Below are 25,001 nucleotides of genomic sequence, written 5' to 3' on the forward strand. Positions count from 1 at the left end.
GTTTGGGCATTGAGTCTAAATACGATGCAGATCCTCAGAGGTAAATCTGTGACAATTTAAAACACGCTTTTTTGCATTCAAAGCAAAGTAACTGAGAGCCTCAGTCTTCTCAGACTAATAAATTTGACAGATCATGGTGATTTCCCATGGGAGAACCTGATCCATTAGGTACATTGCGTGAGTCAGAAGTGATCACCAAGACTGGCAATAATCCTGCCCACCTGCCCACATGAAGACATACCTGTCCCAAGAACTTGCATTTACTTCGTTTACCTCACAACAGGAAAAAATTATACAGTACCTCTCACTTGTAATATTTTCAGTTCTGAAAACTTCCCCTTAATATTTGGCAGTGGATCTCTTAAGGACAAGGGCCTTAAGATTTGATTCTTCACATCTAAAATCCTGTGAAAGTCGACAGGGACTGACTAGGCTCAGTACCTCCGCAAATTAGAGCTAAAGTAAAAAAAAAGTCTTAATAACCTTCTAATGGACTGCTGAAAACCATAGTTGCAGCAATCAAGAAGACAGAAAGCTGGGCCCTTTTCCCCTTATAACACAGAAATAATTGACAATATTTGAAAACTATAAAAAGAGGTGCAAGGAAGAGGAATAGATTTGTATTTTAACTCCATTTGAGAGAACTGGACAAAAGGAGTTGCCTAGAAGGCCAAAGCAGAAAAATACCTCTCCCAAAATAAGGAAGAAATATTTCTTTACAATGCATCAAAGTTTACCTGAGCCAGTTAAGTATCTATTACTTTTCTGTTTCTCCTAGAGAGGGAGGTGGCTGCCACCCATTCAGAGGAACGCCTTCCCACAACCCACCCTCTGCACTCGCACTTTGCAATTTGGTAGGAAACATTCTCCAGCCCTTTGGCTCGCTAAACAAATCTCAGAGCCCAAATGCCTCTGTCCTGTTTTCGAACACCTCCTTTACCAGAGTCACTCTTTTGTGCGGTTGTGAAACACGCTGATTTCTCAGGTTTACCTCAACTCAGCTCAAAAAATATCAGGCTGGATTCATAGTAAAGCAAAGAACAAGATTTTTTAGAGATTTAAAGTAATTTTTTTTAGTCATAAAATGAACATCAGATGCAATTCTAATATTAGCTTAAAACGGACTGCATCTCTATTTGCTTACATTACTCCTACTCAGAATTTCTTAGAGAGGTTCCAGATGCTTTAGTTGAGGGTTTGGCTTTAAAGTAATATCATGTCTTCCAAGAGCTGCCCTCCGTTTTTACAACCTCTGTATTCACATACGACTGCTACAGTCCATTACAATCAAGTTTGGGCTAATGTGTTTTTAAGGATTTTTCCTGAAATCAAGGCATTTCAGTACTTAACCATGGAAATCCCTTTCTGAATTCATGCCTAACTAGTTAGGAGTGACTGTGTATCAGCTATGCAAATATCACTGATGTTCTTTCCAATAGCAGGGTTTAATAAATATTTTCCCTACCTTCTTAGCCTACAGACCTGTCAGCTGCCCCACATCCACTCTAGGCTGTTCTTGTTATGAGGGATTATCCACATATTCATATGAATTATTAGAAAAGATATCAGTTTCATATGCATTCTGTGAAACTTCTGATCTCGGGAAGTGTTAAACATTTCTATAGGTATTCTATATTATATATTTTAATAAGAATGTTTTGGACATGCTTATACAAGCACACTTTTCTTATTACTTCAAGCCTGATCTTAGCTTTATCACTGGGTTTCCAGAATTATACTTTTGGAACCAGATGGAGGTGGCAGAAACAAATGTTTTAAATGCAGTCCATAACGTGGATATCAGCCCAGGAAAGGGATACTGAAGTTAGGATGGCCTGATTGGCTGCAGCTGTCAGATACATGGAACAGGACTGTCTGCTACAGCCTGGCAGAGGCTAAGGAGTCCCCTCAGTCTCCATTCTTGGGTTGTTCATAGCATTTAAGCCACAAAGCTTCTGCTCTATAGCATCAGCTGTTTTCATATGAGGTGAAAAGGAGTAACTTCAAGGAAGCAGAGCACTGGCCTATGGTACAGTCCACACTGCCAAAGTTACTTGCTTCCTATAGAACATAACTGATATGGTAGCCCAGTGCTACTATCAAGAACCTGTTTGCATTCAAGTCCTTTTTCACACAGCCCTGCCAATGAACACAATCTGCCTTTTTACTACTTTCCACAAAGCACCCTGAACATACGTCCAACCCTTTCACAGGTGGGAAAACAGCACGCAACAAAGACAAAATTATCATATTGCTTTGGAGACGTATTTAGGCTGCTCAGCACATGAACTGAGAGAAGAAACCAGAAAATCTCCAGCTGCACCACGAGATGGTGCTCAGTCCCCTCTGTAACAGGCACATGAAGTACCACCAGAGTCAGGAAAGTTTGTGTGAAGTGAGTGGGTGCTGACACCCCCAGCCTAAGCACACACAGACAGTTGGGCTCATAAATTATTCTCTCTATGCAGCCCTGCTGGATACAGCATTCCCTGTAAAACACCACTGTGCTGCTGGAGGAGTCACCCGGCCAGTGAGAAATTGCAAAAAACACCACTAGGTGAGTCTGTACAGCTGGAAACTTTAAATCTACCACACTTGTGGCAAAAATACTGAAGTTTGGATAACCTTTTCAGTTCATTCAGGAAGATAAGGTCCACAAGAACTACGCAAACAAACAAACAAAAAGTCCTGCATTTTCATATCATTTTCATGCTGCTGCATCTGCTCTGTTGCATTTTAACATGCTTGAAATAAATCAAAGTGTGACCAGTGAGAGAAATATTATAAACTTGGATTACAATGAGAACTGGTCAATTTTATTGGCACTGCTTTCAATGGCAATGATGATTTAGGAAGCAAGTTTCCCTTAATCTAAAATTATCCTAAGCATCATAATATAATAAATTGGAAGCAACAAACTTTCATTCTTTCTAGTATAACAAAACATGGAACTAAATGAAGCTAATTTTCTGCCCGTTGCAAAGGCACTGATATTACCCACACTTGTGACATCAATATTTTGGCAATTCTAGGACTATGACCGGTATTTTCAGAGGAGAGAGGGAGGCTATTGCAGAATAGGCTATGGTAACAATGTAATTTGGGAGTATGCAATTACTGTTACACTATAATGGTACCTACCAGTATATGATTTCGCCAACTGTGTACTGACCCCCAAAAATCTCAGTAGTTAGCTACAAATAAGTTTCTTCCCTTCCTTTCTTGTATTAAAGCGGAATCAGAGTTGTTACACGGTATTTGATGCCATCTTCCACAGTAGAACTGGCTACATTTAAGCAGCACGGGATATTAAATTTGTTAACAGCCCCTATAAACTCCTGGCTTCATTCACTATTCTACTGCGCAAACTCACCTTACAAGCCTACAAGCAAAAAAAACCTCTCACACTTCTATAGCTCTTTCAAGGGGCCTCTTTGCAATTAAAACATTTTTTATATTATTTCATCCTTTAAAAAAGAATGATGAAATTCCAGCAACTTTTGTGCCTGGCATTTTTTCTGTTGCAACAAACGTGCAAACTCACTTTATTCAAATTAGACACTGTGCCATTATAAAGTCTACAAGATGCACACATCTTCAACTGTACATGCCAACTGGAATGGAGGGAATCCAATCAAACCTAGAACCCCTCACATGCATATGCAAAAGGACTTGGGTTTTGGGACAACGAAACATCAAACGTATGACATCTTTCCCTAACTCATCTAAGAAAGGTTTGCGGTTTTGCATGCAGCAGAACAATTTGGCAAATACTGTCCCTCCTCTCGAAGCTAAGAGCTAAACTTCAAGAATTCAAGAGGAGCACCACACTAGATGGAAGACTGCAACTTTGTTTAAATGCTTGAATGCTGTAAGAACAGTTTTCCCTAAGCAGTTCCAAAGATGCTAACACATTGGTAAAGGTGACAACAGCTTGCAACCTGAAATGCTGATGTGAGTCAAAAGTAATACCAGCTACATTTCTTCTTTTCCCTTCAAATTCAAAACAGTGGGCTGAATAATTTCAAATAAGATTCCCCTACAAAAAAGGGGAACTGAAAACACACTAATCCAAATCGTGTCAGCATGCTAACAGGTTCTTAATACACAGATAAACCCTTACCTGAACCTACTCTTGCATGAACAGTTAATTAGCATAGCAACTTCCCTGTTTGTTTCAATCTTGCTGGTGATTCACTACTTCAAATTCATGAGCAAACAAAAATAATAAGATATCCTTGGATGATTAAAACTGTACTTGATGATTTGACCTCCAATTCATCAGGCCTGGATACTGTGAAATCCACCAAGAGGAAAAAGCTATTTTTCCATAATGAAGTGTGCACACATGACTGTTTAATATAGCAACCACTGAAGTGACACAAATCAAAAAGATATTTAACTGGGAAAATTACTTGAGAACTTCTCTCAGGCTTTCTAACTTTCAACATTCAGAATGAAAACGTTCAGCATATTCCACTCGCTAGAAAATGGTTTATGGTGATATAAAAAAATCTTCATCACTGTTCAAACACACCTGTGGCATCTTGGCCAGGTTCCTTGTGGTATCAAGTCTTCCCATGCATTGTATTCCCTTTGCACAAGAGAAGCAAGAAGTCAACAACTCTTTCCTTGGCCCTGAAACCTCAAGAATCAGCTTTCCTTGAGAGGAGTAGAAGATAAGCAATTAGAAAAGACGACATCACTGCCGAAAGGTTTGCTAAGGGCAAGTTTCAAGAGAGGCAGCAGCAACACAAGCTTGCCACATGCATCATACACCAGTGTGCATCAGCTTAACCAAGCAAGACTCTCTCTGGGAGAAGAAGGGTTCTTGTTCTCTCTGACTCATTCTGTCCCTGCACAAAGAGTAAATATTTCTAAGATGCTTCTTTCAGAGGCAGACCACAAACCTGCAGCTCACCTTTCCCCAGCTCATTTCAGAGATGCCAGTGTTCAAGCACAGAAGCACTGCAGGGTATTTTTAAAGTAAACTTCTGTCTTACTCCTCAAACACCTGTGTGTAATTGCAGTTCTTTGCTCCCTGAGAGAAATTTTCTAGCAGCAGTGCCTTTTGCCAGACAAACCAGCCTTGCAGTGCAAAATACAGGCAATGTGATGGGTCATGGTGGCAGAAGGACAGTAGCAGTCACTGCTGAACTAGGTGGGTGGTGTGAGGACTGGTAAACATGGAAAAAAGCTCCCAGCTGTGGAGATGCAACTTTGCTCTGTCATTATCAACCCTCTCACTATTCATTCATGGAAACAGAATCCAGTATTTAAGTCCTAAAACAGTCATTGTTTGATTTTAAGATAGTGAACAGCCTGACATGTCTTAATCCTGGAAACAACACATTTAGTACTGCTACACAGTTCCCTGGTATTACCTCTCACACAGCAAGTTTCCTCAAACTCAGTGCTTTGTGTAGAAAAAGAAAAATCTATGAAATGGAAAAAGAAATTACCAAATGCTCGATGCCTGGACACCACAGAAGACACTGTTTCAGTCTACCTTTGCCCCTCTATTTCACTGTAAGGCAGCAAAAGCATGGCCCTTTTAAGCCCTATAGCAGGATGTCCACAAACTTTGAAGGCTATAGTTGCTTCCTGAGTGTACTGGGTCTGTCTGGGAGGAAGTTCATTGTCTTCACAGCAGCCTGCATGGTGCTATGTTTTGGATTTGTGAGCAAAATGGTGTTGATTACACACAGGCTGGGGGAGAGTGAGTGAACACCAGTGTGGTGCTTAGCCATCTACAGGGGTTAAACCAAAACACTGAGGTAAGTGCAAGTTATAACAGCTGAGCTGAAAAGAACACAAACCAATTTACACAAAGAGAGTGGCCAAAATAACAAACTGAGAAGCGTACAAGTTTTTCTATCAAAGCCTTTTTTTTCCCCAAGCATCATGGCTGAGATCCTGCAAACTTTGCAACAGGAAAGAAAGCAAGACATCCTGTTTTCCCCAACCAGACATGAGAAAGGAAGCTTGTATTATAACAACTGGCAGATAAGAGAAAAGCATCACTGACCAGCGACTAGTTAATTCAATGTATTATTAAACAAAACCTATCATCACATGACTTCAAAAGTTATCCTACCCACAAATTTCTTCTTAGGTTACTCCAAGGTTCACCCACACCAACCTTCTCCTCTGGCAAAAAAAAAATTAAAAAATTAAAAAACACCCCAACCTTTTCATATTCCATAATCTTTGTTATAGCATCGAGGATCCCAATATTTAATTGGAATTTCTAACATTAAGTAAAGGGTATCTAGCTTAGTGACTGACAGGGTGATTGATATGGTTGTTTTGACTCTGCCCCCTTCACAACAGTTCTTACTTTTAGTTATAATCCCATGGATGGGGTCAGAGGCTACAGGAATTGAAAATTCTATATCTAGAAATGTACAGCACAAAGACAACATTTCAGAAAGTGGCAAGGAGTCAAGAAAAACTGCTGGGGTGGGAACAATAGCCTGACATAGCTGTTTTGCAAAAGCAGGGCAATGATTCCTGACAGATGATTGCCGAGTTTCCCAGGTTAGTTTTCTTTTCCATTAGGTCGCACCGCAGCAATTTAGTTAAAAAATAACGTAGAATGCTTTCTGCCAAGCTCTGCTCTCAACAGCGCCATCTCTTCAAACTGATGACCTTAGAACACCTGCTGAAGTCGCTCCCTGAGCAGTAGAACCAAAGAGTCAGACTAGAGACTTTCAAAGGATGTGACAGTATTACGTGGAAGATGAAGGCCAACTGCTGCTAACTAAGGGCTGGAGCTAGCTGAAGTCTAGTAAACACAGACTTGTATTTGTAGCCCAGATTTATAGCCCCAGAAATATTCTGGGATGCAGGGACCTTGTGAAATTGCAAACTGCAGTTCAGTATTGCAGAAATTAATTATGTCACAGCAAAACCTCAATCTTCATGGCACTGTCTGGATGAGGAGGATTAAAGACACCATGAAAAGCTTGTGCTCATTACACCCAGTGTTCTGCACCCAATAATGCAAATCACTAGAGCCTCTTTACTGGTCACTTCTTATGCAGTATCTGCTGAGCCTTAAGGCTCAGTGATTTGGCCTTAAATTTACTGATAAGGTAACACGCAACATAGCAAGCAGTGCTTGTGCTGATTAGTGTTTGCTTTTCTTTTTCTTTTGAGCTATTCAAAGTCTCATTAGAGATGCTCTCTCTGGGTTGTTCTCAGACAAAATTAATCATATATAAAATACTCTCTTCCTCCTAGATCCTAAAGCACGAGTTTCCAGTTTTGTGCCAATTTTCTTTGAATAAAAGAACAAAGCGAATATTCTGGCAACTAATTGCAGAATCTAATCTACAGAAGACATACTGTCTAGACAGCAGCGAAGCAGAGCAGCTTCTCATCTGCGCTTCACCTTTTGCCTCTCGCCTAGATGGAAGATGTCCATATGGAACCCAGCCCCAAAGGGTCTTGTCCTGTCCACTGCAACTGGTAACTGCGTGGACTTTGTTGATACCTTTTTAAAACGAGCTCAGGAACACTATTTCACTTTGTAGGAGTACCAAGCAACCTCTGAGTTGAGAGCTTAATTCAAGAGGTTTTTTTCCACTGGGGACTTGGCGTGGACTTGAATCAAGCAAGTCTGAGACAAAATCATGTACCAGCAGTCCTGGCTAACCAGGGAGGTCCCAGAAGACTGAAGTTTAGCAAATGTGATGCCCATCTTCAAGAAGGGCCAGAAGAAGGATCCGGGTAACTACAGGCCTGTCACAGCCTGACTTCGGTGCCATGGAAGATTATGGAGTAGATCATCTTGAGTGACATCATGTGGCACGTACAGGACAACCAGGCGATCAGGCCCAGTCAGCATGTGTTTATGAGAGGCAGGTCTTGTTTGACTAACCTGATCTCCTTCTGTGAAAAAGTGACCCGCTTAGTGCATGAGGGAAAGGCTGTGGATATAGTCTACCTACACTTTAGTAAAGCCTTTGACAATGTTTTCCACAGCATTCTCCTGCAGAAATTGGCGGCTCGTGGCTTGGACGGGCGCTCTTCGCTGGGTAAAAAACTGGCTGGATGGCCGGGCCCAAAGGGTTGTGGCGAATGGAGTGAAATCCAGTTGGCGGCCACTCACAAGCGGTGTTCCCCAGGGCTCAGTTTTGGGGCTGGTCTTGTTTAATATCTTTATCAATGATCTGGATGAGGGGCTAGAGTGCTCCCTCAGCAAGTTTGCAGACAACACCAAGTTGGGAGGGAGTGTTGATCTGCTCAAGGGTAGGAAGGCTCTGCAGAGGGATCTGGACAGGCTGGATCGATGGGCCAAGGCCAATTGTATGAGGTTCAACAAGGCCAAGTGCTGAGTCCTACACTTGGGTCACAACAACCCCATGCAACGCTACAAGTTTGGGGAAGAGTGGCTGGAAAGTTCCCCTGCAGAAAAGGACCTGGGGGTGTTGATTGACAACCAGCTGAATATGAGCCAGCAGTGTGCCCAGGTGGCCAAGAAGGCCAAGGGCATCCTGGCCTGTATCAGAAATAGTGTGGGCAGCAGGAGTAGGGAGGTGATCGTGCCTCTGTACTCGGCGCTGGTGAGGCCGTACTTCAAATCCTGTGTTCAGTTTTGGGCCCCTCACTAGAAGAAGGACATTGAGGTGCTGGAGCGTGTCCAGAGAAGGGCGACGAAGCTGGTGAGGGGTCTGGAGCACAAGCCTTATGAGGAGCGGCTGAGGGAACTGGGGTTGTTCAGTCTGGAGAAGAGGAGGCTGAGGGGAGACCTTGTTGCTCTCCACAACTACCTGAAAGGGGGTTGTAGAGAGGTGGGTGTGGTCTCTTCTCCCAAATGACAAGTGATAGGAAGAGGAAATGGCCTCAAGCCGTGCCAGAGGAGGTTCAGCCTGGATATTAAGAAAATCTTCTTTACTGAAAGGGCTGTCAGACATTGGAACAGGCTGCCCAGGGAGGTGGTTGAGTCACCATTCCTGGAGGTATTTAAAAGACTGTGTGGATGAGGTGCTTAGGGACATGGTTTAGTGGTGGACTTAGCAGGGTTAGGTTTACGGTTGGACTTGATGATCCTAAAGGTTTTCTCCAACCTGAATGATTCCATGATAATAGATAAAATATCTGGAGTACTGTTTCCATTTCTGGGCTCCCCGGTTCAAGAAGGACAGGGAGCTGCTGGAGAGGGTACAGCAAAGGGCTACAAAGATGATTAGGGGACTGGAACATCTTTCTTATGAGGAAAGGCTGAGGGATTTGGGTCTTTTTAGTCTGCAGAAGAGAAGACTGAGGGGGGATCTTACCAATGCTTAGAAATACTTAAGGGGTGGGTGCCAGGAGGATGGGGCCAGTCTTTTTTCAGTGGTTCCCAGTGGAAGGACAAGAGGTAACGGGCACAAACTTGGTCATAGGAAGTTCCACCTGAAAATAAGGAGGAACTTCTTTACTTTGAGGGTGGCAGAGCACTGGAACAGGCTGCCCAGAGAGGTTGTGGAGTCTCCTTCTCTGGAGATATTCAAAACTCACCTGGATGCATTCCTGTGCAACCTATTCTAGGTGAACATGCTCTGGCAGGGGAGTTGGACTAGATGATCTCCAGAGGTCCTTTCCAACCCCTATCATTCTGTGATTCTGTGAAAATACCTGACTTTGTAGTAGCTGCCACAGGGAAAAGGAATTTGTTGGGTTATATGATAAGGTCATCTGCACACCCACAAAGGAGCTCAGAGAGACAAGAGCAGGAGGGGGACCCCAAATAATATCTTCTTGGATTACATCCAGGCCCATCACAGCAGCCATCAGCCCATCAGAGGCCCATCTGCACAAGCCCAGAGGAGCACAGGGTCACAGTGGCAGGTGGGAACACAAATCAAGGACTCCTGAGGAATGAACATCTTGTCCAGGCCTCTCCCAGGGCTGTTCCAGCATAGCCATTAGCCCCAGTGTCCACACATGAAACTCATTACCATAAGTCATCTGGAGCAGCTCTTGAGATCACCTTTTGGACTAAGGAGGTTGCTGCCAAGAGTGGGACGTATGGGATGCAGGGGAAAAGCAGTTTGGGATCAGACAGACTTATGGGATGTTTAGGGGAGAAACCAAAGGCAGGAAAAGGGAGAAGTTTAGGTGATTTTTGAAGGAGGGGGAAAACAGAGGGGTAAGGGGTTAAAAAGGGCTGGTCATGTGTAAATAGTTGCTGGTTAGTATGCTTACCTGATTGTGCCCTGCACCTGATCAGTGCAGTCTGTCCTGTCTTCTTATTAAATTTCTTTCTAACTCCTTCCTGGGTGAGGGCTCTCTATTCTGTGTGCATGAGGGTGTACAGGGCTGTGAGTGCAGCAAATGAAGTCAGACCATGGGTCAGAGGGCCCATATGTTCATGCTGCCAGAGGCTGGAATGAGCACGGGTCTGCAAGTAAGCATGTGATCACTAGCAAAGTGCCTACCAGGAATACATCTTCAACTTCGCTACCGTTTGAACCTGGGAACAGGGAGTGGCAGTAGCCTCGCCTCACTCGGGCTGTAGGATCCAGCATGGTATGTTTTCCTGTAACAGAATTCTTAGTTTACCATCTGACAAAATACCTGGGAGGACGGCTGTTTCATTGCCTGACAGAAGGAAAAGTCTTCCAAAGACAGGCTTCCTCCCTTCCCTTCTTCTGCATTGCAGTGCAGCAGCAGCACGAGACCAGACCAGTGCCCTGAGTCTAAGACTGCTCAAAGGTGAGACCGTTCTCAGCTAGGCTGTACAGATGCTAGACACCAGCTCTGCTTTCACCACTACAGTATGACATACTAATGACTCGTCACTTTTCAGGATGCATAAGCATTCATTTCTTCCTGATTATGTTTAAATGGAGTTAGGAGATACTAGATTCACAAATACGATGTGTATGTTTAATCATACCTCTTCACTTTCCAAATAATGTTTTCATGTTAGAGTACTATTAAGCTTTTATTAAAATGACAGCTACATCACTAGGTATCAGATAAGTGCACTTGGTTTTACAACATTTTGATTAGATTAGAGTTAGCACGGCTTCCTATTTATGTATGATGATACGGAAAAAAGAAAACTTTAAACCTCTCCCAGAGAGTTATATATCATTGGTTCATATTTTATGTTGTTACAGTGACACTTAGTAAAATGAAACATTAACATTGCATTGAATTAAGGCACTAAATACAGTAAGCATGGCAAATGAGAAGGGAGAACCAATCTCATATTCTAGCTGTTTTCTATTGTCAAAGGCCAGTCCAAAATCGATTGGCTCTGAAACAACATGCTAACTGAGGGGCCTCATAGAGACACAGGATCAACTAGTAGTGATTGGCTGTGATCACAGAATCACTAAGGTTGGAAAAGACCTGTAAGATCATTAAGTCCAACCATCAATGCCCTCAACCTGCAATGCCACGTCCACATGTTCCTTAAACACCTCCAATGAGGGTGACTCCACCAGCTCCCTGGGCAGCCTGTTTCAGTGTTTCACCACTCTCTCAGTAAAGAAATTTTTCCTAATATCCAGCCTGAACCTCCCCTGGTGCAACTTGAGACCATTTCCTCTTGTCCTGTCACTAGTCAGATGATTTTTCATCCTCTTCCATTTGTGCTTTTAGCAACGGGTAGGAGAAGAGGATCAGGATTTGCTGAGGCTTCACAAGCAACATGAAAATAGGTATCGGCTTGTCTGGCATGCTTTAGTGAGAAGAAAAGGCCTCATTATGAAACAACAAGTGATAAGACAGAAGTATTCACTGTGCCAAAGGCAGCTACTTTTGGAAGATCAAACTTCCTGTAAAGGTAGTGACAAACTATGTGACTATGACTATTGACATGCCACATAAAAGGTTTGGGAGAAGGAGAGAGAACTAGGCCAAGAAAAATAATACAAGTAGTATCCTGGAAAGAACACAAAGTGAAGACACCTCCAAAAGCTAGTAAATCTGTAGCACATACAGCCCTGTCCTCCACAGTTAGTATTGGGTAGAATGCTGAAAACTATCCCCATCTGGACTGATATGAAGTATGGTCACTGAAAAGGGAATAAGGAAATTAAGGACTTTAAAAAAATGAAGAAAAAATCAGAGCACCAGATATTATGACACAAACTATAAAACTAACAAAACAACTTTAACTTTCTTTGAAGTGAACTACGTATTACAAGAAACAGCTTACAAGAGATGGACCAAGGAGCTACTCTTCTTTAGGAAATCCTATTTAAAAACCCAAAATATATGTATGCAAAAATATAAGGCTATCTAGACTAGACCTGTTTTCCCCATAAATCCAGCAAAAAAAATTGTGCTATCTGTTTCATCTTCATTATGTGGAGGAATCATTCAATGCACCTTCACACAGTGTATTTTGGGATCCTGATCCTGCTTTTGGTTGTGCTGATTTTACAACTCAGAGGAAAAGAGAGTCACTACCCAGTTACATCTGTGTAAGCAACAGCACTGTTGGGTCCTTCTAAATTCAAATTCTGTCAGTATGCAGAAACAGGTAAGATCAGTTTAGGTATCTTCAAGAGTGAAAAGAGAGGAGGAGATGAATATTAAAATAAATACAGAAAAAGTTAAAAAATGTTCCTATTCTAGGAAACGATGTCAGTCTTCCATTTCAGAACTGTGAGATACGACAATGATGAGAAACAGAGAGAGGGTGAGAAGAAATGATGGAAAACAGTATTTTGCACCAGATATGTGACAACCCAAAGATATGCAAGCAGAAACCCCCCAATCCTTTCAATGAAAATTAAGAGCAATTATATTAAAAATTGAATGCTTACCTGGGACAATATACTAGATTCCTCTCAAATAGCGTGAGCTTCAGTGCTTGCTGTGGTAGGCTCCTTAACCTATACGTTCCATGAGACCCCAAAAAGTACAGCTCTGTTTACCTTTAAAACCATGCACCAGGTCCCTTCTATTCAGTTAGCAATGGTGACTGGTTGACCTGAAACTCTTTAACTGATTGGGAATCCCATCTGTCAAGTTACTTTAAAACACTTCTGCTCATTTCAACAGACCCTGACAGACCCATCTGTATGTGGATAACTCCCTATGCAAGAGTAAATGTCAGTGTGCCTGCAAGAATGGTTGCAGTGATATTTGGTCTGCTCGTGCCTGACTATATTTTATTCATGCAAGAGTATACAGTTTTTCATCAATCAGTTCCCAGCAGGTTCCCTTCTAGAAAGCAGGACAGATGACCCGAGTCATCACAACAGGCAGCAACAAAACAAGGTGTTGGAGGGACTAGGAGTAGGGTTGCTCATTTTCAGCAAAGTATCTTAAAAATAAATTAGGAAAATCCGAAGTGTTTTAAAATAAATAAATAAATACAAACCTTCAGAGGAAGACTGTATTTAAAAAATGCAACAGGCTCAATTATTAAAAATGCATGGAAGCAAAATGATTCAAGATGTTTTGATGCTTATGGGGAAACTAACAAAAGTACTGCATTCAGACTGTCTTCCCACCACTCTGATTATAGGATTCTCTTTTCCCTCTTTTTCTTTTTTGAATGTTTCTCCCAGTTACTGCTAGATTTTGATTTGCATGAAAACCAGACCATTGCTCCTTGCTACTAAAGCTAATTTCCCAGCTGAAGATAGTCTTTCATAGCTAAGCCTTTAACAGCCAGCTGTCATCAGAAGTTGAAGATGATGACAACAACATCAGATTGCTGGCCAGTACCAGAGGAACTGATATGGATGCTCAGATGATACGCATCAACAAGAACTATGGTGCAAGTGTTTAGATAGAGTTACAGGTGGCTAAGTAGCAAGAGCATATGAACTCTTAGGAAGCAAAAGATCCTATATTTATGCAAGTGTCCTCAGTGCTGCTAGGTAAAAACTGGCAATCTCAGCTAGCAGAAATTCAAGACACTTTTTCCTGTTACCCACTGTATCTTGAAACACAGTGTTAGAACTTCGAAGAGCAAAAGGAATTCAACAAGAGCTGTCAAGCTTTGAGTCACACAGGACTAATTCCACACAGTCCTGCAACAGGGCTGAAGAAGGCTGCAGTTCTCAATGTTGTGAACTCATGATCAAGCCCCTAAAGCATATCAGGGCTCACAGCTGAAATAATCACACATCAGCCAATGCTTTGGCTTGTCTCTGGCTAGAGGCTCCCAGGGATCACTTCCCAAGACAAGAAACTGATTGCTTCCACTTCCCTGCAAAGTACGATCTCAACCAGCTGGCAGTGACTAGGAGGGAAAGCTGATCTATTATCTGCTCATGTGTGTATTTTTTTTTTTCTCTATTTGTAACCACAGAGAGCCTTTTAAATTTTGCAAATATTGTGCATGGGGAAAAAGCCCAAGCAACTGCTCTCTGCTGTCTAACACTACTTTTAGTCCAAAACTATGGCAAAGCTGTTAAGAAACTGCTGTACAGTAAGATTCTCTCAGTGCTGCTACACTTGGATCTGCTCCTTGAAAGCTCTGTGTTTGCTTTTGGGGCTGCAGCACACTTCTTTCCACCTTCCTGCTAGCTTGGATGGGGCTCCCTGGTGGGCAGAAAGACCACAGCCTCCAGAAAACACATAGACCATCCTTACCTTTTAATCCCTTACAGCATTTCCAAAGTGTTTAGCCTTCCATAAATCTTTCCACATAAAATCTAACGCAGAGGATGTGCCAGTTCAGGAATCTGGTTTCAAGTAAGATAAGCCTCAAAGCACATTTGAAAGCTAAACAGCTCCATTCTTTGGGAAGTGCTTTTTACTCTGAGGCCCACATCAACTTTGACCAGATCTTTGAAGTAGAACAGAAAAGATTTTGTTTGCTCAATCAGTCTAGAATTGGATATGATCTTTCACTATTATTTTTCACAGAGATTTTATAAGCCTTCTTCCCTACTTTAACAGACTGAAGGGGATCTTCAGTGACACAAAGATTCAGCTGGAATTTATTATAGAAGCCTAAGAGTGGTAAACGCTGTATAAAAAGTTAATCACGTAGCTCTGATAATATACTCAAAATCTAAGATCTAATTTTTCCTTCTTCTATGCCCAAATAAAAATGACTTTGAATAAATATCAGGTTAAGTTGTCACCATTCTGAAATAAAGTGAGAGTTTGAGGTGTTTTGTTTTGTTTTTTTAAATATGGATGCCTTTTTGTAGTGGAGAAATGCATACAGCACCTGTTGTTATTCTTATGTGGTTCTTTAAAATTTTTCATAAAGACAACAGGTTACCAGTGAAATATAATATCAGCTCATCAGGTTCCTCAGGTGCTCTTCTGCAAAGCTATGAAATAACAGTTCATCTCCTCCTTGGAGAAACCTAACACAAAATTTTCACATACAATCACCGTACGGTCTTCCCTCCTCCCCCAAAGCTTCATATCCCACCCAACCCTTCAATTTCAGAAGATTTTTCTTTTAAAAGAAAATTAAAAGAAAAGAAAATAAAAGAAAAACAGCTTATAAAACAGCAAAGAAAATAAAGTTATTTTAATATATATAGAAAGAGAACAAAATGAAACTTGAGGGAAAACTTACTGGCGTTACAGTTTATCCTGATACAGTCTAGATGGGGAAAAATAAATGAAAGATGAAATTGCATCCTTCAAGGTAACAGCTGCAGACATCCAAAAACAATCAGTCCACCCTTCCGGGGACAGACACACGCAAAGAGATGTGGCCATTTTATACTTATATACAGTCTGTACAAGTTCAGGAGTGGATGTATATGTACAGTATATTCTACATAAATATCTGTTACATAAATATATATATACACACACACATATATATACACATATGTATAGAGAGATATACCAATATACATATATATCCACATGTTGACACAGAAAGCTATTTTATTTTTATAGAAACCTATGCATCTTAGAGTATCTTCTACTCCAGACCATGAACTAATGTGAATTACAATAAAAAACCTGATAATTAAGGCACAAAAAAAAATCTCCCTCAAAATGCAAGTCATACTCCAGTGTCATTTTGCTTTTTAAAAGACCTTTAGCAATTTCTCTAAGAAGCTTGAAGCTCAAAATCAACCTTTACACTTGGTTTCTTTTGAATTAATTCGTATTGTTATTGCATAAATACACCATCTGTCCAACACAGAATACCTGTAAAATCAGCCTATGAGATTTGTTGGTGCAATATTTAACCCTTTCCAGCTCTCCCAAAGACAGACCCTCTTTTAATTCCCCCAATTCCAGCCCAGAACATTTTTTAATATGTGCACAGACACATTTGACACTGTCCATTCAGGTGAGGAAAGGGTTAATATACTACCCAGTTGTGTCCTATCATAAAATGGCCACTTGCAAACAGCTAACCGCACGAACGCCCAGCCCAGATTTCAGCTAGTTCTGGAGGTTGGGAATACTTTTTTTTTGTTTGGCAGGGGGAATGGGGATTTCTTTCAAAGGTCCCCAGCCCTGCCAGTTCCTCAGAGCCCAATCTCATCTTGCTGTCTAAACGCTAAGACTGAATGGGATGCTCGTAACGTTCAGGGAGAAGATGAAATGGGCAGTGAAGTGGCAGATCTGGGAACCTTTGCTGGCCCTGCTTCATTCAGAGGTTACAGACAAGGGAGGGAAAAGAGGGGTACATGGAAAGAAAAACAGAGTTATGCTTGTGGAGTCTAATAAATGGTAACTGAGGAGTCTGCACAAAGAAAACAAGTTAAGGTAGAGCCTGAGCTAGAGGGCTTCTGAGCATTGCTTCTCTCATTTAACACACTAATGCTCAGCATATCTCAGGATACGACCCATAAGAGGACCTTTCGTTTATAAATGCCTACTTACAGCCTTGTGAACATCAATTACTGTGGTGTCTGATATGGGCGAGAGCTATCATATCAGTGCTATTACGTATCTTGGGCCATGCTGACCTTCTCTCAGGAAATCAAGGCCAGGAATAATAGCATCACGCTACTGGACACCCTGTCTCGACAACTAAATCTTTGACCAGCAGGGACGGTCATATTTATTACAGAGATATGGCCCAGCAAGAGATATTCTACAGAATGGCAGAGAAATATAATGCAGTTTGCTGCTTAACTGAACCAATTTTATGTTTACTCAGACAGATGTAGGAAAATTATTTCAGCAGCTGAAACTAAATGCAGTTCTTGAAAAATCAAAGAGGGGAAAGAATAAGAGTCTATAAACAAAGAGCTGTAATGAGCAGGGACACACCAATCAGGAGTAGCATAACCAGAGAGAGTCTGTTTTCAAGCAGAACTTCTCTTGAGAAAATCTGGGTTTGGTTTTGTGCGATTAGGTTTGTCATGTGTCGTCAACCGCAACAGAAAAGTGGGAGCAAACAGTCCTGGAGCAATTGGTACAATCACCATACAGTGGTGGCTATATCCCTTACAAGAGTTGGGTGGGGTAAGGGGAGCTCTGAAGTACATGCTGGGGAACTTCCCTCTGTGACCTGATGGAGAGTGAGAGCAAGAGCGAGAGAGACTCCCAAATCTCACTGCAAGCGAGATCAAGAGAGTTGTTACAGCTGGAACAACAGGGGAATTTCGTATGGCTAAACAGTAAGTGTACCAGAAAGGGAAACATGGCTGGTCCTCAGCAACATTCATCAAAGTTAGAAACTAAAACCATTGTTGTGTTATTGATGCCTGCAGAGACGTTTTGGATTTTTAATTTTTTTGCAGCAATACCGAAATAACTGCATGTCCCAGGGCTTACCCTCAGGCTGAGTCACTGACTGCTCCAGGTGAAGGGATAGATGTTTCAAACTGAAAACCAGCATAGCCCTTATCCTGGCTGCTAGATTTCTGTTTTCAAAGAACAAGAGACCAGGCCACTGAGGGGGTTGCCCTGATAACTACCATGGTGCTATTAGATCTCCAGACTCTGTGAGCACAAAGGCTCTCCAATGCCATGCAATGGAGTGCCAGGCAGAAACACCTAAGTGCACTCCAGAAGAACCAGCTCCCGAACCAGACTTAGTACAGCTGGGTCAGTGGAGATCCCACATGGCAGCTAAGCGAGTGCATCTGCCTACGCTGCTACACCACCACCACCACACTCTCCACTCTCTTCAAAGAACAAGGATAAGTTTTTTTGTTCATTTCCTTAATTCTGAGCCTTGCCCAAAGCAACCAAAACAAATTTCTAATCATTAATACATGAAACTGTTTTCTCCCTCTTACATCAGTTTTTAGAAAGGAAGAAAATACTTATTTTCCTCTAAAGTAGTACAACACTACAAATCTAAAGCAGAGGATGCTTTCCCTGGCAGTAAGGTGCAGATTTAAGCTGGTCTTTGTGCTCAAAACAGCAGCAGCTGGGGAATTCAGGAATAATGAAAAAATTGCTTGCGATTCCTCCTGCACAGTACCAGGGCAATACGACTTCTGGTAATCGTCATCTGGGGCTTTCAGCCCTGTTATCGGCATCTATGGATGAGATTTGCTTTATTTAGGTATGGCTGTATTCCTGACTCAAAAGAGGTTTTCCCTTGCTTTAGGTTTTGAAGATGAGTATGCCTAAACAGCTGTAAATCCGGTCACCTGCCCATTCAGCAACTGGATGAGGAATCTGGAGGACAGCAGTAACGTGAAAACACAGTGTGTAACTGCATGGGAAGCAGGATGAGCTGGGAGGACCTTCTACAGTTACCTTCTTTCATTATTATTCCTAATGTAAACCTGAAGCTGCTTCCTTACTGCTCAGATGGAAGGTTTTCCAGAGCACATCACCTGGAAAATGGGCCAAAGACCCTCTCCTTGGAAAAGGTTAAATGGCTCCACTGCAATTACCTAACACTAGGGATTCATCGTTTGAATGGAGATATCTTTAGTAGCAGACTGAAGTGTCTGCGAATTATGCCTGTGTTTCTTACCATTTCTATCTTTGTGCCTGAAAATAGTGACATTTATTTGACATTGCTAAGGCCCCAGGCTGTTTTTTTCCTTGAATCAGGAAAGAAAGGCACCTTTGCTGTGTGAGGACAAAGTGTTTGTTCCTTTTGATGAGCATCCACATGTGGTTATGGAAGAGCACTTTAAGGCAAGACTAGGACAAGAAAGGTAATCAGGGCCTGACTATTTCTAAGCTCACTCTAGGCAATTTCTTACAGGGAAACCAGATGAGGTCCTGTGCACACTCTTACCCCATTACAGCGTGGTTCCTTGCCTCTCTCCTACTTGCATGCAGTCAGACTCTGCACCCACCTGTAACTGGCAGCTGACAAATATTTTTGCATGTCTATGACAAAAAAAATTAAAAATATATCAAGGGCCTTTCTATGTACTGATTATAGAAAAGAAATTTATTAATGCAAAACAGTGTGAATGGGCATACACTTGCAGGTCTAAGCGTATGATATGCACAAAAGGATATTTGGCATAGAAGTTCACATACATTTAAAAGAGAAAAATAGAAAATATGCCTGCTCTGCTTGTATGTAGGAATGACAAAAGAAACTGCTTTTTGGAGAGGCAAAGCTATCTTTGACACCCTTGAGGGGATCTCTTAGGAAAAGATAGGAGAGAGGGATGATTACACTTCCTTACAAGAGAACTGACTCAGATTAACAGGAGGCAGGACGTGTTTATTCTAGTCACAGTGACCTGAAGATAAACCAGGCCAGGAAGAAAAAAACCTGAAATATTCTCTATTAAAACTCAGCAACACTATAACACTCTCACTCCTCAATGGAAGGAAAAAGGTGAAGGTGGATCTCCCTATGGGACCAGCCACTTCTTTCCCTTTCTGCACATCTTCTCAGCATCAGAAATTATTTCCAAGCATGTTCCATGCCATGATTTGCTTAATTTCTCTCTCTCTTTCCTTCCGCTCTAGACCCATTTCTTCAGAGTCCTTCGCAACAGAAGTGAGATCTGTATCACATTTGGACTTCTAGTCTTCACACATCAAACACTCAAACTACTGTGAGACGTGCTGTCAACATGCAGATTGCAGTGCCTTGGGCACCCACACAGGAAAGGTCTGCAACAACTTCCTCACACCTCTTTCTTAGAGAATTATTCATCACTGCTCTTCCTTTCCCTCCCACCTTCTACAGCAAGCACCCAGCCACCCATGCCTGCTGTATGATGTATCCCCTGTTTGGTTTGGACACTGAGTGCTGAGGAGGTGAGTGGGATATGCCAGCCCCTGCAGGCTGCTCTGTACGCTCTGTTCTCAGGGCTGTTTGCTGTGCGGGCCGCAGGCTTCAGGCCTTTGAAGGGTTGAATACCATCTTTTGATTTACCATGGCTGATGGGGTATGGGAAAGCTTTACAACTGAAATACACAGAAGTTTTAAAAAAAAAAAAAAAGAAAAGAAAAGAAAAAACAACGTAGGAAAAACCTTAGTAACCACACAAATGATAATAAGTAATCAAATGGAATAGATCAAAGAAGAGAAGAAAGAGACAGCTCTTAGTAATAATTTTAAATGACTTATAAGAAAAGCACAATTAAATAACTCACCACTCAAAACAGTCTTTGTTTGCACACATCTGTCACGGGTTAGACACTCAGGGGGATGCCGACACATAGCTAGTCAGCACCGAGCTTACTCGGGTCTTCAGAGGTAGTGCTGATGACTGTTTCTCACTGATAAGGGGATTTTGTCAGTGTCAGATAATGAAGATTTCATTCTAGTTTGTGACATTTGGGCTGTGAACAGTCTCCTTAAAGAGTTAGATGTGACTTACAGTAAACAACTGAAAATGAATGGCTCTGGTAAGGTCATTCCTCCTCAAATTCCATTTCTTCAACAGCAAAGTAACTTCGCTGTTTTGATAGAAGGAAAGTCCTGTTTCAAGGAATATATCTGACAGCTTCATAAATCTGAAGAGAGGAGAGGTGAAACTCAATCCAGGTTCCAACAGTCTAAACTACCTTTCTGCTGAGCCAGGCATAGAAGGAGAGTACTGACAGGTTTCCACTGCTGCAGCCTGTAGTCACTTTTGGAGGAAGATTCAACCTCACAGAATTTTCCAGCTGAAAAGCTGGGAAATCTGGCATACATATTGCTTCAGTCCCTGCAACTACACAAAAATAGCCTTCCTTTAACACAGGGTTCAATTTACAGATTTTGTCCCTGTATTAACCCATCAATGACACATCTCTTTCCAAACATGTGTAGACCATATGTCAAATATTTAGCCAGATTTTTTTGATGTCAGGTAGTAAGAGTTGAACTGTCCACCTCTAGGCTAGGTGATGGCGTAACACACCCCAGAGAGTGTTAAAAGTGACTGATGCCAACCAGGCAGACAATGTTGACAGGCCCTGAGGGTAAATATTGTCTGCCAGCATAATATAAAGAAAACTGGAAAGGAAAGAGTAAGCTGTAAAAAATTATAAGTATATTCAGGGTAATCTAAGTATACTCTCTTCATATTCATACATGGTCTAAGTCTAGGAGGCCCTGAACACCCAAAAGGACCAATTCCCTCATTCTCATTGTTTTTAAAGGAAGATGAAGATATAATAGAATCAAACAAGTGGCACCTTTCTCAGAAGAAAAAGTGATAATTTTTGATAAAGTCTGGCAGTTTTCATGCTGTCGTATTTTTCATGTGGGAGTATGAAAGGTGATAGAAGCAGCACTTACTAAAATACTACCATATCCCTGGCAGGTTGGAAAGTATTCATTCTTCAACAAAGAGAGAAACTAAGGCATGCAAGGTAAAAGAACTGGCTCTGGGTTTCAAGGGGGTAGTGTAGAGCGAAGCAGATACTACTCAGCTGCCCCATCACCTCCCTGACAGAACCATGCCACTGCCAATCTTCCAGTGATTAAGGTTATTCTCTGAGAAGAAAATGGCTAGCAATAATTGCCAAAAAAGCAGACAGTGGAGAAAATAAAAAAATCTCATTTTGCTAGCTTATTAGCACCAACTGTATTAGATCAGAAGAAAACGCAGACACATATATATGTACACACACATGCACTGGAGTTTTGTAAGAATGCTCAACAGCAATTCTTTTGAACTGTTTTCCAGAGAAACCCTGCAAATCTATGAAATTTTCTTTCACTGAAAGTTAATATAGGCAAAGATGGCTATCATCAGAGTGCTGTTTCTCTTTGAGAAGTTACTGTCATAGCTGAAGATTATCTATTCCCTCTGTCCTCTAGGCCAGTCTGGATAGTACAGCAACTGCTTCTATGCTAACTAGACACTCAGTAGTGCTTCACACTTCTTCAGTCAAGCTACGGAGAGCATATATATAGTCCAAACTGGAACTCTGTAACACTGCATTTTCTATTTTTTTTTTTTTTAATAAAAAGCAAGAGTTTCTACAGCCCTTTAGATGGAGACTCTCTGCTTTTAAGACATACAAACTTGTTTAAATGCATCTTCTTCTCTACACTTTCTTATTCCAAAAGCAGATATTAGGGTCTGACTTGCACTTTCAAAGAAAAAAAGACACTAGAAGCAATTTTAAAAAACAAGTTAGTTGCAGAGGACAACTGCTCGACAACATATTGCCCAGGTGAGGATGAGGAACCCTAAAATCACCACTCAAGCTCATCTATGGTGCAGTAAGACCTTGATAAATTTACCCTCTCTAGCTGGGACAGGAGTTAAAAAACAAGAACCATTACTACAGGTATGGGTGTATAATATTTTTTCTGTCCCCTACAAACAAAGTCACTACATGGTTTGCTCCTGATATCACCACAGCAGGGCTTTGAAGATGCTGATACTGTTAGCTCAAAAAATGCGAAAGCTTGTTCCAGTGGGGCTTAGAATTTTGAAAGCTGACACAAGCTTTCACAGACCATGCACACATCTTCATATAGAGTACCCTACATATTAGAAGAGGTTTAACATCTTGCACTATCATGATATTCTGCCTCTTTGACTCAGAATCTGTTCTTAGTTATATTCCTGGACTCACATGAAGCAACAAGTTGCATCACTGAAAAGTGAAAGAAAGCTTCAACTCATGTATTTACATTCTTTAAAAAGGCTATTTGTCATTCAGTACAATACTTAAAGACTGTCAAGAAAATGGATTGAAGGTAATCTAATAGCACATTCACTCCTGATTTTTTTTTTTTAATTGTTATTATTGTTGGACTTGTTTCTAATTGCCTTTTTTTATTATCTCCTGGGACAGTGTAACTCTAAGGAGACAGAACACAACCCTTTGGAATGGGGGGGTGAACTTTTATTATTGTTGCCTTCATTTTAATAAAGAGACAATCAAAAAAAACAGGCTTTTCTACTAGATATAAAAAAGCCCTAAAGGCTGAAACATATAGTAATTAGAAAATAGAAATAATTAGCAACTTAGTAAAATAGACCAAGTTTGAGCAAATGCTGCCAAATTCTATAAAGGACATGGGATTCACAGGACTTCTGCTTGCCACCATATCCATTTTGCTTCCCCTCCACGTTTGGCTTTGACTGTTTTGAGTGATGCTGGATGAATGAGGGATGTAACTGATCAAAAGATGGACCAAGCAGCATGTCTCACACAGAGCTCACCAGTCCCAGACCAAGAAAGGAAACTTAAAAACTTAAAAACCAACACTGTCCATAACGAAGAACTGACAGCAAATCTTCATGCAGCAATGCAGAAGAGAATTTCTCTCCGCAAGAGAGTATCATTATGAAGGTCTCAGCAGTTATTTTAGAAATCAATCCAATCCAATCAAACCAACAGAAATTAAACCAAATGATTTAAAAAAACACTAATCACAAGCCCAAACTAATAACGAAGGGGCAACGGAAGGTTTTTATACGATACCTAAATTGACCATAAGTTTGACGCGGCCTCCATCCAGCTCCAGGCGCAGAGTGTCAGCAGAGTCCCGTGAGGTGGTTGCCATCAACAGCCCATAAGCACGCTGGGACATGAAACGGAAGGATACGTCTTCTGCTTCTGTGTGCATGACCATAGGCATGATGATCTTCATGTACATGCTGCCATCATAGCTCAAGATAGAGGCCTCTGCAAGGAATCAGCAAACAATTGCAAAAAATGAAAAGAGGTTACACCTCTGTGCGATTTTCACTCCTGAAGAACCCTGACAACTATCATAGAGCACTGCGTTTACAGAAACCATACCATTTGCCACAGAAAGATATATAACTGGGGAAAACCACAGAAACTGTTTAACTGCATCCAGCAACCCTATGTGGCAAGTATGAGCATCGAACATAAAGATATGGTATTCACCACAACTGGAGGCAGCAGTACTCATGGAGACAAAATCCCCAAGGACAAGTGTGTTAGCACAGGGCCCTTTTGTGATAATGAGCTGGCAAAGCCTCCATTTTTCCTATCTTCCATTAGTCCAGCCTTCCCTAGCCCTAGCTGTAATGACTACTTTAAATAATGTCTACAACACTTCCACTAGAGCATTTAGTCTTGCCTTCAAAGGCTCAGAGTTCCTATTAATGGTACTCTTAAGAGCTGTTGCTTATTTAGAGAGAAATCTCATTCCATTGCTAGCACTTTAAAGAAAAACAACAACTGTATGAAGCAAGTTTCCTAACAGGTCTTTTCTACATCAGATTTGTGCTGTTTTGCGATTTTGTATTTTTCTGCTCCTTACTAGCAACTAATGTTAGTAGAGCTCTGTTGACAGAACCAATGGCACTGCAATGCAAATGAAGAAAGGAACAAACCAAACTCTATTGCAAGTTTAAGCACCATTTAAACACAGGAGAAGTCAGGAGATGGAGGCACAATAAAAGCCAGGAGGAGGAAAAAGAAAAAAACAGCAAGGAAAGAAATTATATTTTTCTATCATCTCTGAGGATGTCAAAGCAAACAGGAAGTTCAGCTGGGGAAAGGAGTTACAGTACTTAACATTCTCTATTTTGTTCAGGGTCTTGCCTGCAGAAACTGATGCTCTTCTCTAAGGGGGTAGAATTAAAGTCTTGTGATAGAACTGCAGCAACCACTACAGCATGGCAACCACTGTTTCAGTCCGGGAATATGCTCCAAAGCATTATTATCTGCAAAATTTACAAATCTACATAAATATATTAATGTGTGAACCAGAGCATCCCTTCTCCTCACAGCCAACCCCT

General features: G+C 41.4%; 1 protein-coding gene across 4 annotated transcripts in view; it reads right to left on the reverse strand.

Moving 5' to 3' along the window:
* The window catches only part of NRXN3 (neurexin 3), a 983,888-nt gene that overhangs the window by 652,252 nt on the left and 306,635 nt on the right, over positions 1-25,001 (reverse strand). For all 4 annotated transcript variants that reach the window (XM_059819968.1, XM_059819967.1, XM_059819969.1 and 1 more), the window contains 2 exons: positions 23,710-23,913; positions 15,503-15,529 (listed from right to left, as the gene is read on the reverse strand). In XM_059819968.1, coding sequence (XP_059675951.1) covers positions 15,503-15,529; positions 23,710-23,913 — 231 coding nt within the window. The remainder of the gene's footprint in view (positions 1-15,502; positions 15,530-23,709; positions 23,914-25,001) is intronic.

The sequence above is a fragment of the Gavia stellata genome, chromosome 7 (assembly GCF_030936135.1).
Source record: "Gavia stellata isolate bGavSte3 chromosome 7, bGavSte3.hap2, whole genome shotgun sequence".
Classification (NCBI taxonomy): Eukaryota; Metazoa; Chordata; class Aves; order Gaviiformes; family Gaviidae; genus Gavia; species Gavia stellata.